Here is a 20,037-nt window from a genome sequence, read left to right as displayed (position 1 = left end):
TCTAGGGGTCTGACTCTTGTGCATGGCACGTCGCCTCATTGTAGGAAACATTTATGCCAAGTCATTTCAAAATCCATTCATCAATGGCCGGGTTACGGACCGGACACGAAACAGACCCTGTTAACCTGTGACTTCTAAGAGTGACCTTGACCTTGGAGCTAGGGGTCTGGGTCTTGTGCATGACACGTCGTCCCATTATGGTAAATATTTATGCCAAGTTATTTCAAATCCCTTCATGGATGGCAGAGTTATGGGCCGGACACGAAAGAAACCCTGTTAACCTTTAACCTCTAAGTATGACATTGACCTTGGAGCTAGGTATCTGGGTCTTGCGCATGACATGTCGTCTCATTGTGGTGAAAATTTATGCTAAGTTACGCACAGACGGATGGACGGACCGACAGTGCAATTTTAATATGCACACCTTCGGGGCATAAAAAGAAATTTCTGTGTTGCCTCTGCATGTTTGTTTATCTTTATTCGGTACCATTTGATAAATTATAGATAATACACGGGACTTATTGGCCTTCTGTATACATGTATTTGATCCTCAGCGCCAAAACATATGGTCCGTTTTATATGTGACAAGCTCTAGGGCTATGATATTGAAATAAAATCTTGAAAACAAACGGTAAGAATTTGTTTCTACTCGGTAACTTCTAAAATGTCTACCAATTATGTCACAACGGTCAATTAATATACGATTTATTTGACTCACATTAAATAGATGTGATGCATGAGCGGGGATATCAATGGTGCTTGACATAGAATGATGAAACGTCACTATTATTATTCAGTATGTGACGTCGTGCGCCTTCAGTTTGGTTAGAGATTTCTTTCAGCCAGACAAAAGTTATGGCTCTTGACTTAGCCAAAAATATGCATGAAAGGGCAGAAAAGTTTGTGTCGCATGTATCTGAAAACATATTTGACCAGGGGTCATGAAGCACCATACGGATATTGTTAAGCATATGAAGTTGTGCATATCGGGTTTTGTTTGGGCTTCCTGTCGGACAGACCAGAGTTATGACCCTTGATTGTCAAAAATATGTTTATCCTGTCACTTGCAGTATTTTCTACCCGATATCAGGGTGCCGTATATCTTTCTTGATATACCGTCAGTTGATCATGTGACCAGTGATATACGGTCAGTTGATCATGTGACCTTATGATCGATATTGTTGTCCTAAGAAATTTTGCAACGAAACCATCATCATTGTGTTGGAAATGTCCGAACTAAAAAAATGAGTGGTCAAATAATGAGTTTTTATTCAAAAACGAAGAAGTTACTGCGATTTTGCTGGTAATCACGTCATTATATAAGTGATATCATTACGAATATGACGTCATTAAAGCGGTTGTCGCACACTTATTTTTGTAAAATAAATTGCCAAATATCGGAAAATGAAGTAATGACAAGATAAATAGAATAATAGGTTAGTGCCTAAGATGGAGAAAGTTTATCTGGCTCGGCTCCGGGCGTTATCAGGTTCGCCTTCGGCTCACCCGATAGCCTCCTCCGCCTCGCCAGATAAACTTTCTCATCTACGGCACTAACCTATTATTCTCTATATAAATGACAATTTTGTGTCCCATGTATCTAAAAATGTACTTGACCAAGAGTAATAAAATATTAGGGGATCGTTAAATAGCATATGAAGGTGTGTACCTGGTGTTCTGTTTGGAATTTTACTCAGCCAGACCAGAGATATGGTCCTTGCTTAGTAAAAATCACATAAAGTGCTGAAAAGTCTTAAAATAGTTCACATAGAGTCATGAAACTATGTAGGAATATTATTCAGCATATGAATGTGTGCATTGTTTTTCTTTATTTCTTTATTTCACCCAGCAAGACCAGAATTAAGGCCCTTCACTTAGTCAAACATATGCAACAAGGGCATAAAAGTCTGTGTCCAATGTATCTCAAAATGCACTTGACCAAGAGTCATAAAACATGCAAGGATTATTAAATAGCTTCTGAAGTAGTGCACCTGGTGTACTCCTTGGGATTTCACTCAGCCAGATAAGAATTATGGTCCTTGCTTAGTGAAAAAATATAAAGAGCTTAAAGTTCGTGTTTCATTTATTTCTTAAAAAATATTGCAGGTAGAGACCTTATACAGTGAAAGGTAGTGGGGAAACCAGTGTCCTATGGACACACATCTAGTTACTGTTAGTTTCATCCGTCTACAGTTTACCCACACAGTACGGTATAGAAATCAGACAAATTGTAAATCATCTAAATGATCATCTCGGACAATTGCCTCACTCAGCTTAGTATATTTGCAATGTTTCTTGTCATATCGCCGCGAAGGACGTCCTCTCGATTATTTTCTGTCTGCACTTCGCTTAGCAGGCTGATTACACATCTAAAGTCACCAAAACAAGCGTCTTTATCAGTTTGAGATGACATTAAGGTTTCATTAATATAAACAATGTGCTCTAATAAATGGACATTTTCATATCCGAAGGTATCAGTCTAATGTATTTTCTCTATCTTTGTATGGAATGAAACAATTTTCTATTCCTTTAATTCATTTGTGTAGAGTCCTTTTTATTCTCAAGAGCTAACTACTTTTTTAACTTTTCATTTTTTTCAGTCGATATATTTGGTTGTTTATCCCCGCCGGGAAAAAGCAAAAGAGGGATTTTAGTCCGCCTGTCCCTGTATCTATCAAAGTTTTTGTCAATGTCCAGTCGATGTCCACAGAGGCGTTGGAGAGTATATCGTCGAAGTCGAAGATAAATTAAAATGTCACTGAAAGGAATTTCATTCAACGTGATAAAATGTGAACGAACCATGATAACCAAACATTTTATAATGTTTTAAGTTATTTCCCATTTTTGTATTTAACTTCTTTTATTCGCGGGAAAACTTTAAACGACTTAAGGTAATATGATGATTTTTTTTTCAATAATAATTATAAGTTGTTTAAAATCCTCCGCCCCGGAAGTGCGGGGGGCGAGGCATAATTATTCAGGCCGTCTGACCGTATATCCCTTTGGCTGTTAAACTTTTGTCCAGACGATAATTTTAACCGTTGCCTCTAAAGGTAATGTAATGAAACTTGACGTATTTATGAAAGTTAGTGCAGAATGAAAAAACCCTAATTTTATCTTGCATAGTTTTCGAAATGAACCCCATTTTGTTCTAAATTTTGCCGCCAAGACTATTACTTAAAAACGGCTGAAGGGGATAAAATAAAACATGGCATAGTGATAGATGGCATGAGATGGGGTGCGTAACTCATAAAGGCATCTGCTGCAGATTTTTGTACGAGAGATGGGGCAAAAATTTCCCAATTATTAAATTTGTTCAAACTTTGTATATGAACACAGTTTCATGTTAGAAACAGAAAAATGCAAAAAAAATCATAGGTCACCGTACTTGTTTAGGAGTTATCAGCTCTTAAAACTAGATTTTTCTTCAAATTTGCATATTCAAGGGCAGGTAACTCCTTAACAAGCATGGTGACCTTCATTTTTTTCATAATTCTGTTTCTAACACTGTGTTCATATACAAAGTTTGAACAAATTCTATTATTGGGAATTTTTTTTTACCCAACACTGCAGCATGCGTCCTTAAATGTTTTTTTTTTTTTTGTTTTGTTTTTTTTGCATTATATTTCCTGTCTGTACTTATTTTCCACTCTAATACCCGGCCTAGACTGCTATTGTCATAAAAGAATGTTTTTTGTCGTATTTCTTTATTAAGACATGTATCTTTAATTTCATTGCTTCAGCTATAAATTATTCATTTTAATACATGAAATGGTAATTAAAGCTAGGTAACACATTAACAATAAAATATTTCAAGTATACGTGGGTAACAAACTATGTCAGTCACTTTAAGAACAATTGGGAAAAAAAGAATAACATCCCTATTACATGTTATATAGCTAAGCTATTTTGAAGCTTTATCTGCATCAAAAGTTATTGTCACTGGGCATGCTGTATATTAAAACGAGAAAAACTGCCTTTTTTCTTCTTTCTTATATGGCGGCCATGTACTACGCGACTTCAGGATAAAATGTTTCTCCGAAAAAGTCATGTTCTAGATTTCCCACATTATTAAAGAAAGAATCGGGTGTTTCTTTAATTTAGCGAGATCTAATCTAAACAGAAGGCTAACCGCAATGTCAAGCTAACCTATACAAACGCACACAAAGAAACAGCCGCTGAAATGTACTGAAGATATGAAATAAAACATTATTTATGGAATTACAGAGTGCGTGGGCACATTAAAATTGACAAAACAATAGCCTGACTGTATAGTGTCATGTTATGGAACATTGAGGTGGGGTCTTAATGACCCTAGAGTACAGTGACACTACATGTACACCAGAAAAATGCAGATTACAGAGCTTTTAATTCTTATGATTTACATTACGAAATGAAGTCATAATGACCTTGGTATTGAGCTGAGGATAGTCGTACATTCCAAACCATACGACGGATCAGTGTATAATAAGGCCATTATTAAATCACTTAACAACAAATTCTCTAAGACGTGAGTCACGAGTGGGCATTTTTAATCTTTTTTTTTTAAATGTCTCGTACTTACTTACTTGAGATTTATTCTGAGTGTAATATTGCACACAAGGTTATATGCTGATTACTTATTTATGCCATACTAAACTGTACCCTGTGCAGTCATACTTTTTGCCCTGTGCGATTTATGGGTTAATTGCCCGAAGAAGTCATGAGACTGACTCTTTACATATAATTGCAAAGGACAATCAATTATTGATATTATATCTTTATACGCATGTTTAAATATATCAGCACGCAACCGAAACTTTTCATCGCACCGATTTTAACATGGAACCGGTTTACAAACACATGGCGTCAATTAAACTACGTTATCAATATAACGACATGTTCTGTGTGTGTGTACACAGTAACAATGTCATATATGCTGCGAATATTGACAATATTGCTAAGTTTAAAACAAATCATTAGACATTATACTGCCGTTCTAGAAGACAGATTAAAAATATTCATTTAACGAGATGGCATCTTGCGATATGAACTTAAACTTAAAATGAAAAGAAGCTGATACTACTGTAGTTATAGACATGATAGAGGGATACAATTAAGGCAGGAAACAGTTTTAATGAGTACAAAACACGTAGATACGTGAATCAACATGGCGGCCGTTGTAAGTTACAACGGCCGCCATGTTGATTCACGTATCTACGTGTTTTGTACTCATTAAAACTGTTTCCTGCCTTAATTGTACCCCTCTATCATGTCTATAACTACAGTAGTATCAGCTTCTTTTCATTTTAAGTTTAAGTTCATATCGCAATGTAACTGTGCGTTGTCACGTTAAAAAATTCAACGTACTGGTATAACTAAATAATACTTGGCACACGCCGGTAAAATGCATTAAATACAATTTAATCCTAACAAAATCTAAAATTATATGATAAAATCTTGAGAGAGCTTATACAGATAAACAACACTTTATGGAATATTATTCGCTAAAATTTGCAATGGTTTCAAATATTTATATAGTAAGTGTGCAACACCGCACATTTTTGAAAGGTGCTTCAATCTCTAACAAATACAGCACAACTGATCCTACAATAAGTGGAATAACATGTCTTACACATTATCAATTTTTTAACAAGGCTTACATATGTTACGTCTACCAAAAAAAAAAAAAATGTGACGGTAACTAACATATTTTTATCTTAAATTATACAAACCTGTTTAGGGAAACATCTTTTGCGTATGGTATCCTTGAACAACCAGAAAAGTATGGCAGCTACTGCCAAGACAACAAGAATTGCCACCGGAATAATCACTGCTAGTAAAGCGGCTGTGAAAATAAACAGAAACGTTTATCATTTGAGCCGTGCCATGAGAAAACCAACATAGTGGGTTTGCATCCGCGCAGTCTGGTCAGGATCAATGCTGTTCGCTTTTAAAGCCTATTGGAATCGGAGAAACTGTTAGAGAACAGCATGGATCCTGACCAGACTGCGCGGATACTGTATTTTTGAAAGGACGACGAATTACTACTTAACATGGGCTTGTCTTTTAGATGTTGAAAAGATCTAGATCTATGTCCTGACATTTATTTTGAATTTATTAAACTCATAGAAAGCAAACTACTTAATTTTGTAGCAAACCGCTGTAAAACGTAAAAGAATTGAAGATATTTTTATAATCCGTTTAGACGAGTATAAACATTTTCAGAATTCTTGCAAATCACCCAAGAACCTCTGGCGAAATTCAGATTTGCAAAAAGTCCCAGTGTCGTTTATACCCATTTAGACGCACAAAGTATAATTTAACTGACCGGACTGGGGATGTACAAATTAAAAGAAAACATCGGTATACACATTTGAACTTACTGGCAACTCATTCAAATACACAGTCAAGTAAAAAGTTTGTTTTAATCTTTTAAAAGCATATCTTACTTTGGTTCGTTTTGTCCTCTTCTTTGGAAGCTGAAAAAGAATTAAACAGGTGTATGCAAAATTATCAAAACAGTAAAATGCCAATATGGTAAAATATTAATCAAAACAGATGAAAGGGTAACGATGGCTAAATAATAAAAATGTTATTGAAATGAAACATTTTACTATACTGGTTTTCTTTGAAATATTATTATGAAAAGAGAGAAGGCGGAATGAAAAAAATATGTTGAAGTGTTACCAATATTTTAACTGTTACCAGAAAACAACAAATCTCAAAATGTAATTTTAATTTGAAGAAAAAGTCAACATAACAACATTGAAAATGAAAATGTTATAAAAACTGCAAAAAGGATACCAAAAATCAGTTATAAAATGATAATTTAAAAATAATTTCTGTCTTTAGACACCGCATTCACACATGTATTACCATGACAACCGCACATAAGGTTGTTTTATTTTATATGGCATTTTCCTTGTAATCTGAACTGATATGAAGGTTTTTAATTTCATTTTTCTTAGTTAACTAAACGGCTGACATCAGGAGCAATATACGTGGATGGAACTGTTTTAAATGTGATATTAAAACCAAGCATTTGTCTTTGGTAAAAATCTAATGAAATATTTAATAACATATAAGACTGTCAATGAATGAAATGGATGGATGAAAAATAAATACACGTGACAATCTCAAATTTCTGATGGTACGATGAAAATGAGAAAAAAATAGATACACGTGAAAGCCTCATGGCATGGCAATAGTCGAGTGTCCACCGCCTTAAAAGAATTTATTTTATATTGAAACATAAACAATTTCTGTAAGAAATAATGTGTGGTACTTGTCATTTACGTAAATCCACGACCAAGTAAAAGAATCAGCTTTACAATTAATTCTTATACTCTTAGAGAACTTTTGATGTTTTGGATTGAAAAAAAACCCCAACAAATGATAGTTATTTCAAATGTTCTCAGTGTAAAAATGGGTTGAAAATTATGTTATGCAACTGTATAAAACTGCATATACAGCTGCATAACATGATAATTTTAAACCCATTTTACATAGTAATTGGCAACTTGGGCTGGGAAAAGTTAAGTAATGACAATCAACGCGCCCGCCCCCCCCCCCCCCCCCCCCCCCCCACGGGGCACCCCCACCTTTTACGTCCGAAGAGTATTCCTCAAGTCGAAAATGAATAGCGGTCAGATATTTTGTATAACAATAAGAAGGGTTTGTACACATTCTTCTTAATAATACAAAATGTTAATCCATACACCCGTGCCATATTTTTAAATAAAGCTTATATTCTATTTTGGCTGACTAATACTATGATTTATAATGTCATTTTATTTTGTCTTATTCCCGTTTTGTTTTCAATATAAGATGTTAAAAACTCATATATATGGCCATTTACAGTAAAACTGATTTAAAACCATTCATGTAAAACCTTATGTGCAAACGTTTTCTTGCTCACAATAAATATATCTTTTGAAAAATACATGTTCCAGTTTTATGCAAACAGAATTTGATGAACCTAAATGATGTTTATTTTCACTTGTTTTAAAGAATAATTAGTTTCAGGGCGAAGTTGTTGTTGTAGCGTCACGTACAGACGTTTGCTAGTGCCGTGGACATGATCAATAATGAAATTTAATTATTTAATCACTTTAGTTAATATGTATTTCTTTTTTGTGAAAATAGTTTTACTGTCTAATAAGGTTTCTTTTCATTTATTTTGGCGGGAAATTATATCATTTCACTGTAATGACATTGTATAAAGAACATAATTATATAGATAACGAACAACTGAACCGGAGAAGCATAAACGAGCCCTGTTACCAACATATCATTTTCTTGCATTGAGTTGTTGAATTTAACGTTTTTAAAAACACTGAACATTTACAATTAATACAATAAAGTGTAACATGAACAATCATATTCGTTTGTTCGGAAAACAGGTAGAGATTTTTTAACTGATACTAAAATAAAAGCCGAATTGAATTTCATGTTGTTTTGTGATACATAACAAAATAGCAAAATAAACCAAGGACCTACTAGTTATTCAATTGCACTGCATGTAAAGGCAATTCAGTCTTTAAGTTTATTTTAGAAAAACAGAAAGTTAACATCAGTATATTTCTATCTTAGCCTGTAATTTATAAGGACATATTTAAGAAATGTTTTTTTTTTCGGTATTAATGCGAAATGAACGACAGAATAGGATTGGCAAATCCATGAATTGCGCTAGATTCATGTTTAATTTGCCGATCCTATGATGTCGTTCATTTCGCATAGACACCGGAAAAAGTTTCATTACTTACATTTACATTACATTTTCTTTCCATTTGTAAACAAGATAATATTATAAATTTCATGCGTTTTGGAAAATTAAGCGTTCTAAAAATCGATATAAGCAAGTTTCTTATCTATAAACTGCTTAGCTATGATGCGATGTCAATAATAGAGAACAGTACGAGTATTAGCGGACAATATATATTCTAGAAAATAACACATATCGCTTTTCAAAGACGTTATTCCATTCCAGCAAGCAAATATAGATGAATATAAGGATCTTACATGCCTGCCTGTGTAAGACGGGGTTTTCCCAAACCGAGGGACAGTGTGGAATGGAAAACCGAGCGTTAGCGAGGTTTTTTATCCATGCTGTCCCGAGGGTAGAGAAAACAGCTGTCTTACACAGGCAGACATGTTAGATCATTTTTCTTGCCTATCATGTTCAAAATCTAGATCGTTGAGACAAATAGGTTTTTGGTATTTCCTGACATTATTTATAAAGTTTATGACGTCACAATGGTACCAGTACTATGTGACGTCACCTTAGTGCACGCTATTTTAGACAAGGTTTTTCCCTAGGGAAAGACAGGAATATCTATCCCCGGCGCGTGCTTGGATAAATGTATACTTTCCCCGATAGGTAGGCAAGAAAAAGTAGGTAAAGTATACATTTGTCCGAGCACGCGCCCGGGATAGATATTCCTGTCTTTCCCTAGGGAAAAACCTTGTCTAAAATAGCGTGTACTAAGGTGACGTCTGATAGTACTGGCACCATTGTGACGTCATAGACTTTATAAGGCTATATACCAACAAAAGAAATTGTTCTTTGTTTCATATAAAATTCAGCTACTTCAGACCAATTTTGTTACAGTTTCTAGATTTTCACTCCATCGTAGACCTATTTTCCACAAGATATCCATACATTTGCTTCAAGAAAACGAAAAGAAAAAGGGGTGTTGAATAGTATGCAGTGAAATGCAAGTCAACTGAAGTCAGGTACCCTCATATTGCCGCATTTCAGAAAGCGGTCCGCAGAATAAACACCCTACTTTCGTTTTCAAGTAAACAACTCGAAAACATGCGAGTATTAGCATGAAACGTGTCCTATTTTATGTAAAATTCATTCCACGAGTGAAATAATGCCCATTTGGCCCCCGATTTACGCGCAAATGCGCGAAAAATGGAAAAATTAGGATCTATTTATTAGGGACTTCTTTCGACTACACCACGGAAGCACATTTTGGACCGAATTACTGCATTATAACCTATAAGAGATATCTTTTTATCAAATTTCATAACATTTTCATCTCTATTTTCAAGAAAGATGTAATACCGAACATGTTAACAAGTTTCATTGTGAAAATTCGAGATTTTAGAGAAATATAGGCATTTAAGTGAGGCCACCCCCTACCCATTTTCTGGGCTAAATTTAGGCTCTATAGTCGCTTCATTGTAAATTTTGGTAAAAGTTTCACCTGTATGCATCATTTTTCACTTTGATTCTGAAATAGCATTCATTCCGTCATGAATATGACTCAATTGGACGCATTTTGTGCATTTTCACACATTCTGGAGACAAAATATTGGCCTTTCTATTGCAGAAATTGCTGCCGAAATAGGCGCATCTACTCAAAATATGGTCAAAATTCAAAAAATTTCAAATTTAATGATTATTTTGCATTGAAAACATCATTTTATAACATATACAATCGATTTATGACTATGAAGACTAATTGTGATGTGTTTCGAGAAAAGTCTTATTTCAGCTCTTATAAGAGATATCTTTTTATCAAATTTCATAACATTTTCATCTCTATTTTCAAGAAAGATGTAATACCGAACATGTTAACAAGTTTCATTGTGAAAATTCGAGATTTTAGAGAAATATAGGCATTTAAGTGAGGCCACCCCCTACCCATTTTCTGGGCTAAATTTAGGCTCTATAGTCGCTTCATTGTAAATTTTGGTAAAAGTTTCACCTGTATGCATCATTTTTCACTTTGATTCTGAAATAGCATTCATTCCGTCATGAATATGACTCAATTGGACGCATTTTGTGCATTTTCACACATTCTGGAGACAAAATATTGGCCTTTCTATTGCAGAAATTGCTGCCGAAATAGGCGCATCTACTCAAAATATGGTCAAAATTCAAAAAATTTCAAATTTAATGATTATTTTGCATTGAAAACATCATTTTATAACATATACAATCGATTTATGACTATGAAGACTAATTGTGATGTGTTTCGAGAAAAGTCTTATTTCAGCTCTTATAAGAGATATCTTTTTATCAAATTTCATAACATTTTCATCTCTATTTTCAAGAAAGATGTAATACCGAACATGTTAACAAGTTTCATTGTGAAAATTCGAGATTTTAGAGAAATATAGGCATTTAAGTGAGGCCACCCCCTACCCATTTTCTGGGCTAAATTTAGGCTCTATAGTCGCTTCATTGTAAATTTTGATAAAAGTTTCACCTGTATGCATCATTTTTCACTTTGATTCTGAAATAGCATTCATTCCGTCATGAATATGACTCAATTGGACGCATTTTGTGCATTTTCACACATTCTGGAGACAAAATATTGGCCTTTCTATTGCAGAAATTGCTGCCGAAATAGGCGCATCTACTCAAAATATGGTCAAAATTCAAAAAATTTCAAATTTAATGATTATTTTGCATTGAAAACATCATTTTATAACATATACAATCGATTTATGACTATGAAGACTAATTGTGATGTGTTTCGAGAAAAGTCTTATTTCAGCTCTTATAGGCTATATACCAACAAAAGAAATTGTTCTTTGTTTCATATAAAATTCAGCTACTTCAGACCAATTTTGTTACAGTTTCTAGATTTTCACTCCATCGTAGACCTATTTTCCACAAGATATCCATACATTTGCTTCAAGAAAACGAAAAGAAAAAGGGGTGTTGAATAGTATGCAGTGAAATGCAAGTCAACTGAAGTCAGGTACCCTCATATTGCCGCATTTCAGAAAGCGGTCCGCAGAATAAACACCCTACTTTCGTTTTCAAGTAAACAACTCGAAAACATGCGAGTATTAGCATGAAACGTGTCCTATTTTATGTAAAATTCATTCCACGAGTGAAATAATGCCATTTGGCCCCCGATTTACGCGCAAATGCGCGAAAAATGGAAAAATTAGGATCTATTTATTAGGGACTTCTTTCGACTACACCACGGAAGCACATTTTGGACCGAATTACTGCATTATAACCTATAAGAGATATCTTTATATCAAATTTCATAACATTTTCATCTTATTTTCAAGAAAGATGTAATACGAACATGTTAACAAGTTTCATTGTGAAAATTCGAGATTTTAGAGAAATATAGGCATTTAAGTGAGGCACCCCCTACCCATTTTCTGGGCTAAATTTAGGCTCTATAGTCGCTTCATTGTAAATTTGGTAAAAGTTTCACCTGTATGCATCATTTTTCACTTGATTCTGAAATAGCATTCATTCCGTCATGAATATGACTCAATTGGACGCATTTTGTGCATTTTCACACATTCTGGAGACAAAATATTGGCCTTTCTATTGCAGAAATTGCTGCCGAAATAGGCCGCATCTACTCAAAATATGGTCAAATTCAAAAAATTTCAATTTAATGATTATTTTGCATTGAAAACATCATTTTTAACATATACAATCGATTTATGACTATGAAGACTAATTGTGATGTGTTTCGAGAAAAGTCTTATTTCAGCTCTTATAAGAGATATCTTTTTATCAAATTTCATAACATTTTCATCTCTATTTTCAAGAAAGATGTAATACCGAACATGTTAACAAGTTTCATTGTGAAAATTCGAGATTTTAGAGAAATATAGGCATTTAAGTGAGGCCACCCCCTACCCATTTTCTGGGCTAAATTTAGGCTCTATAGTCGCTTCATTGTAAATTTTGATAAAAGTTTCACCTGTATGCATCATTTTCACTTTGATTCTGAAATAGCATTCATTCCGTCATGAATATGACTCAATTGGACGCATTTTGTGCATTTTCACACATTCTGGAGACAAAATATTGGCCTTTCTATTGCAGAAATTGCTGCCGAAATAGGCGCATCTACTCAAAATATGGTCAAAATTCAAAAAATTTCAAATTTAATGATTATTTTGCATTGAAAACATCATTTTATAACATATACAATCGATTTATGACTATGAAGACTAATTGTGATGTGTTTCGAGAAAAGTCTTATTTCAGCTCTTATAGGCTATATACCAACAAAAGAAATTGTTCTTTGTTTCATATAAAATTCAGCTACTTCAGACCAATTTTGTTACAGTTTCTAGATTTTCACTCCATCGTAGACCTATTTTCCACAAGATATCCATACATTTGCTTCAAGAAAACGAAAAGAAAAAGGGGTGTTGAATAGTATGCAGTGAAATGCAAGTCAACTGAAGTCAGGTACCCTCATATTGCCGCATTTCAGAAAGCGGTCCGCAGAATAAACACCCTACTTTCGTTTTCAAGTAAACAACTCGAAAACATGCGAGTATTAGCATGAAACGTGTCCTATTTTATGTAAAATTCATTCCACGAGTGAAATAATGCCCATTTGGCCCCCGATTTACGCGCAAATGCGCGAAAAATGGAAAAATTAGGATCTATTTATTAGGGACTTCTTTCGACTACACCACGGAAGCACATTTTGGACCGAATTACTGCATTATAACCTATAAATAATGTCAGGAAATACCCAAGTCTTTTTGTCTCCACGATCGTTTTTGATAGTGATAGGCAAGAAAAATGATCTAACATGTCTGCCTGTGTAAGACAGCTGTTTTCCCAACCCTCGGAACAGCATGGATAAAAAACCTCGCTAACGCTCGGTTTTCTATTCCACACTGTCCCTCGGGTAGGGAAAACCCCGTCTTACACAGGCAGGCATGTAAGATCCTTATAATCTATGGTTTTTATTTACATGACGCCGGTCAATTGTTTGTGCAATATAAGTCACAAAATATACCTGAATAGTTCAAATAATGTTTTAATTAACAAGGGAAGCAGAGCGTTATCTCTTTGATTATTTCGATATATGATCAAGTTTCAAGCTATATTAAAGCTGTTTCTAATATATGGCAGGATAAAGAAGTCATTTCGCTTTTGCCATGACTTTCCTGTTATATAATAAAATTCGTTCTTTTGTTAAAGCAGCATGCCTCCAGATTTGGCTAAAAAATAATCTTTCTTTCAAATTGAAGTTTGGTCATATTATGAACATTACAATATGAACTTTTGTTTCTAACATATTTTAAAAGTTCCAAATCAAGAAAACAAGATGACCGCGTTGGGAATCGAACCCCGGACCGCCGCGGCAATAAAGACATTTTCCCGTCGTCGTAACCAATATAATAGCGCTATAGCTGAAGTAGTGAATAATGACTTCAAAATATAGATATTTATAATGGAAACAGTTTACCTAGAGTAAAAGCGTGACAAACGCTTTTCGATTTTCATCGCAAAAAGTATAAAAAACAGCAAATTCTCATGTGTTTCCGTAACATAAAGTTTGTCAGTAATTAAGTTTTAAAGCCTTCTTAAGAAATATAGCAATTATTTCAAGATATCTAAAAAAATTTATTTTTTGTTGTTGAACGATCTGGAGGTATGCTGCTTTAAATGTCGACTTTTGTGTATACATTGTATTTTGTTCCTTTTTTCAAATTGAAGTTCGGTCGAAAAATGAATCAAAAGAAATCATAGTAGCTTTCGATATTTTTTTTAATTTAAATAATTATTTTATTTAAAGCGACTAACCCACACATCGTGGTGCGAGATCTTAAAATATCGAACTTTTCACCCTTATATATACCCTTATGTCGCATATTTGATGTTTTTATGAATTCTGTTGAAAATCGTTGTTTTTCTTATAAATCTAAAATAAAAGCATTCGTCTACGATTTCTGATAAGGGTTTCCCAGTTTACAAAAAACGGGATGTTCAGCGAGCATCTTCTTAACACAACGCGTTAGTGAGAAAAATACAGTTATGTAGAGTAATGTGGCAAAATGACGCGTAATGTAGCAAAATGGGGCGTAATGTATAAAAAATTTAATACTAGAGCTAAAATACTTGCGCAATGACATGTTTTGTTTTGCTTATAAAACATATTCTCTCATGAATTATGATAATTATTATTTTATATATGGTAAAACACATTATCTAGGTAGCATTCAAAGCTATGTAGCGATGCCCTGTACAGCCATCTAAGCGTAATGCTGATCAGTAAGGCTAGTAGAGGCGTAATGTATGTACGAAATTTATACCTGAGCTAAATACTTGCAGATTGACATGGTGTATTGCATAAAAAATATTTTCTCTCATAAATTGATGAGAAATGATATTTTTATCTATGGTAAACTGCATTATATAGATAGCACTCATAGCGAAGTCCGGCGTATTGATGATGAAAGCCTAGTATATATAGGCGTACTTCTGATTGTAAATGTGGGAATTGCGCATAATGTATATATATCTTAGATTGATATTTATAATGGAAGGAAAAAGGTTATTTAGCACTAAATCATATATTTGTAACCTAAAAATCAGGTATAGATATATTCAAAACTATTTATGACTGCCCTCTTTATATATTCGGCCCGTTATTACCCTTTTTAGGTCAATTTCTTTCTTTCATACATCAACTGATTTGAATCAGTTCGATAAAGGGAACGTCAATGTTTTTCTTATATTTAGACATTTGTTCTTCTTATATTTATATAAATTCTTCCTCTTTATTTTTGTAGTTATAATTATATTATGAAAGAATACAAAGACATTCGAGATCAATTAAAAACAATCAATATCAATTTTATTGTAAGTATTGCGTCAAATGCCATTTACTAACTTTATATTTTCAAATGATACCGCTGTTCCAACTTTTATCAACAAAATCGTTATTACATTTGATCAAATCAAAATGATATTGTAATCCATGATTGTTTATTAATCAAGAGAGTATATATCACACGTGTCGTCTTTAGTCAACTGCCGTGTAATGTCACATGTGTCGTCTTTAATCGTAAAATTTTAGTCTGCTTAAAAGAACACTGAAATTATTAAAGCACCAATTTAAATTTAAATTTCTATTAGGATCGCATGGTGATGATCAAAATGAAAGGCATCTTTAATCCAACAATGTCACTGGTCAAAGAAACTATTCAGATTTTAAAAAGTGTTTGAAGATTGGTTGCCTCTGAGTTACTATTATCAATATAAATGCCTTTTTTACGATTTATTTAATTGTAATTCTTTATTCTAAATAAATATACGTAGCTTTGCATTTGCTAAAAATCGAGCATTGTGATTGTTTTATTGGAATATATAAACAATATTATTTGAACAATATAGAATATTGTGATCTGTGATTATGGGTCGAGGAGAAACAAGTGCAATTTCCATGCGGATCTTGCAGAAAAGAATGCCACGCCAAATGCCTAGCGTGTGAGCTAACTTGATCAAAGTTTAAAAGTATTAAATATTTGGATTCTTACACAACTTACAAAATAAGTTTCAAATCATAAACTATGTAAGGCAGTTATCACTTTACGTAGATAATATACACTTGGCGACTTTCCCATACTAACAAAATGATATATAAATGGAATAATAAAAATACACGAAAACACTTCGATTTCTGACTCCCATTGCGTAAAATAATTTTAACAAATTTTGCAGTCTGCTAAATAACTGATCTTTAATAAAGCTGTTGCTGTAAATTGTAACAAAATATTTGTTAGAATCATAGGATAGGATTTAATGAGAAAATAAATCAGATGACTGTTGAATCTATTGTAAGGAAAACACAGGATGAAATCCCTTAAAGATTCTTCTCATTTTGCATCATTACGCATCTACTTTCAAGATTGCTTGATTACTATGAAAAGTTGTCGCACATTTTTAGATTGTATTGGAAAAATTGCACGGAATTTTAAACGAGAGAAAACACTACATTATTTAAGATATCTTAAAATGAAAAGATTTCATAAAAACATCCATTGGGATACTTATAATTATGAAAAGTTCATACTTGAATCTTACGAACAATGCCCAACAAACCTTAATACGGGAAGGGCTGAATCAAACATTAACTCTGCAATGCTCTGCCAACGTAAGGAATAAATGAGGATTAATATGGAAGTTAATTAATTATTTCGTATTCCATAAAATCGTTACTCATTATTCCATTTCCAATAAAATGTTTATTCATCAGCTTCATTTAGAAAGTGTTTGTATCTTAACAAACATTATACAGCATTACGCCTCATTACGCCACATTTTGCCATGCGCACCCACGTGATGATAGTGTCTTAAAATACCGTCGCCTCTCGTTCTGTATTTTGTCAATGTTTACATTTATAAAGCGTTCCAACGGTTTATAAAAGTGAAGGAGAAAAACTTCGAAAACTCGAATGTTCCCGTAATTCTGGAAAACCATTAAGTTTCATGTAAATATATAAAACCGTGACAGCATTTTGCCTTTCGGTGATATTTACTTTAAAAAATCACAAATCACAATGTATGGGTTAGTCGCTTTAGAGCACATATTTCGTTTAGAGTATCAAATTTCAATAATACCACTGAATCTACGAAACATAATTCATTGCATATACAGTTAGCATTCAATGTGATTATTTAGACGAAATAGCCTATTGCAACTATTCTAATGAAATATCAAAAGCAGCTCAGAAATTAGTGTAACCATACACCATGTACACCGTGTTAGGTAACAATCAAACAAAAATCTACCAATTTCTAAACATTCCATGTTGGATTCGCTGTATCCGCTTTGACATCGGCAAACTCCATTTTGGCAAACTGTGTATGGATCTACACAGATAATTTCGGAGGAGCATTCGCCTCCGAGGCGGCCTGTATATGTTACAAAATATTGAAATAAAATGTCTTAAAAATTATATCTAATATATTTGCCTATTACTCGTTAATATAGTGTACTTTCGACGTAAAAGGACAATAAACTATCCGTTGTTGTTTGAAATAAACATTGTCTATCAAATGGCTAGTTTGAAACATATCATATTTCATAACGAGAAGTTATTATTCTGAAAATGAAATCTTTATACAATAAGATATCAGATATTAATTTGCAATTTAGTTGTCTAAAATATTTTTTGTTTTGGTTACCTTGCATGAGACGGGTATCATACACGGCGGTTATTTTACATCAAATTAAATTTTTCTTTGTTTTCGGTTACATTATATAAGACAAGCATATGTCAGCTGCACTCTTATACATTTCATTGTTTAGAAACATACAGCATTTAATTGCACGTACCGTAGTGTACTAGTTCCAAGACATTGCCAAACACTTTTTGCGACCAGTTGCAAATTAAATTGCATTTATTCCTCATTGAAGGTGATTAAGTTGGGAAGTTCTTACACATGTACAGATTCATTTCCATGTATCTCAGGATGTATGGGGGATGGCGGAGAAGGGGAGCGGAGGGGTAGGGGGTAGGGGAAGGTGGAGCGGAGGAGAGGGAGCGGAGGGGGAGGGGAAGAGGTGACGGAGGAGAGGCAGCTGAGGGGGGAGGGAAGTCTTGTACTAGTATTGTGTCACTAAGGATTACTAGTAGTTTAGTATGATAATTTGAACAGAATTAAATATTGTTGTGAACTATGAAAATAGCTTTTTTTTTTCTTTAATTTTGTGTTTAGTTTTGTCTAGGAAATGCGGCACCAGACGGGATTCGAACACGGTTATTCAGGTATCTCCATAAATACTCAGCCCGTAGCAATCGTGAGACTTGTCATAAACCCTCTTTACTCAAGGGAAACCACCTTTTAATTGAATGAACATCAATTTTTATCCTGTCCATGTTATATTAATGCAATGGACAAGAACTCTGTCTATGTTATCTCCAATGCAGGAAAACGTAGTTATTTCTTTGATTTTCTCAATTTTCAAACACATGTGTAGTACTTTATCTTATTAAAAGGAAGGTATTTCATGTACCAACAACAAAAAAGAAAGTTAACTTATGTGCCTCTTATCTTGACCTTTACACATAAGACATTGTCTTGCAATGATAAATATTTATGCCAATTTATCTAAATATTAATAATATCTGTGTATATATGTGTTTACGAATCGGATAGAAATATCCGTCCCTAGGCCATCTGCGCATGGGCGGTAATGAGGCTTGGTCGGTAATGAGGTTTGCCGAATTACCGCCCATGCGCAGGTGGCCGAGGGACGGATATTTCTATCCGATTCGTAAACACATGACTGATACTTTTCTTGCATATCGTATACATGTTAGCATTTTATTCTGGCAGATTATTTTTCTTGCATACCGTATTTTACAAATAACAGGTAGAAATACTTTCTTTGTAGTAATAATATCCAGAGGGCACCTGCGCATTGGGCGGTATCGTATACATGTTAGCATTTTATTCTGGCAGATTATTTTTCTTGCATACCGTATTTTACAAACAACAAGTAGAACTACTTTTTTTGTAGCACTCTTTCTTATAGTAGAGAGCGGGAAATTAACGTCCGTAAGCAGAAGTGACGTCATGATGTTTTGCGTTAAGCATCATAACAAAGTTCCACTTTAGTTTTATCGTTTGTAGCGTAACGTTCTGTTCTTACGGAAAACTAATGTATTTTGAATCGAGAAATATACTATAAGGAACGGAGAGAAACTATCAAGGTACCTGCTTTTTTCGTATTTTACATAAACAATATATTATCAGTGCATGAACCACTAGCTGTCATTAACAGCACGAGAGTCATCTGGCATGGGGGGTGCCAGATGGGTTTTGCCGGAATGGGTAAAATCACCGGAAACGCCAGTCCGATGTGCAAGAACACTCTTTCTTATAGTAGAGCCCGGGAAATTAACGTCCGTAAACAGAAGTGACGTCATGATGTTTTGCGTTACGCACAACAACAAAGTTCCACTTTAGTTTTATCGTTTGTAGCGTAACATTATGTTCTTTCGGTAAACTAACGTATTTTGAATCGAGAAATATATTATAAGGAACGGAGAGAAACTATCAAGGTACCTGCTTTTTCATATTTTTACATAAACAATATTTTATCAGTGCATGAAAAACAAGTTGTCATTAACAGCACGAGAGACATCTGGCATGGGGGGGGGGGGGGGGGGGGGGGTGGCCAGATGGGTTTTGCCGGGATTGGCAAAATCACCGCCAGTCCGGTGTGCAAGAAACATCCATCCATAACAAAGTTACAGACCCGACAACAAGTCTGACAACAATCCAGCTATAAGCAGTCAGTA

At 34.0% G+C, this 20,037-nt stretch overlaps 1 protein-coding gene across 4 annotated transcripts in view; it reads right to left on the bottom strand.

The window, feature by feature from the left end:
- LOC123550916 (neurogenic locus notch homolog protein 1-like) overlaps positions 1-20,037 on the bottom strand; it is a 62,491-nt gene that overhangs the window by 4,839 nt on the left and 37,615 nt on the right. For 3 of the 4 annotated variants that reach the window (XM_053540289.1, XM_053540291.1, XM_045339411.2), the window contains 3 exons: positions 17,519-17,641; positions 6,432-6,461; positions 5,715-5,827 (listed from right to left, as the gene is read on the bottom strand). In XM_053540289.1, coding sequence (XP_053396264.1) covers positions 5,715-5,827; positions 6,432-6,461; positions 17,519-17,641 — 266 coding nt within the window. The remainder of the gene's footprint in view (positions 1-5,714; positions 5,828-6,431; positions 6,462-17,518; positions 17,642-20,037) is intronic. The other variant, XM_053540290.1, reaches the window with a different exon arrangement.

This window comes from Mercenaria mercenaria, chromosome 4, assembly GCF_021730395.1.
Source record: "Mercenaria mercenaria strain notata chromosome 4, MADL_Memer_1, whole genome shotgun sequence".
In the NCBI taxonomy this organism is placed as follows: Eukaryota; Metazoa; Mollusca; class Bivalvia; order Venerida; family Veneridae; genus Mercenaria; species Mercenaria mercenaria.
This window is presented reverse-complemented; position numbering and strand designations above follow the sequence as displayed.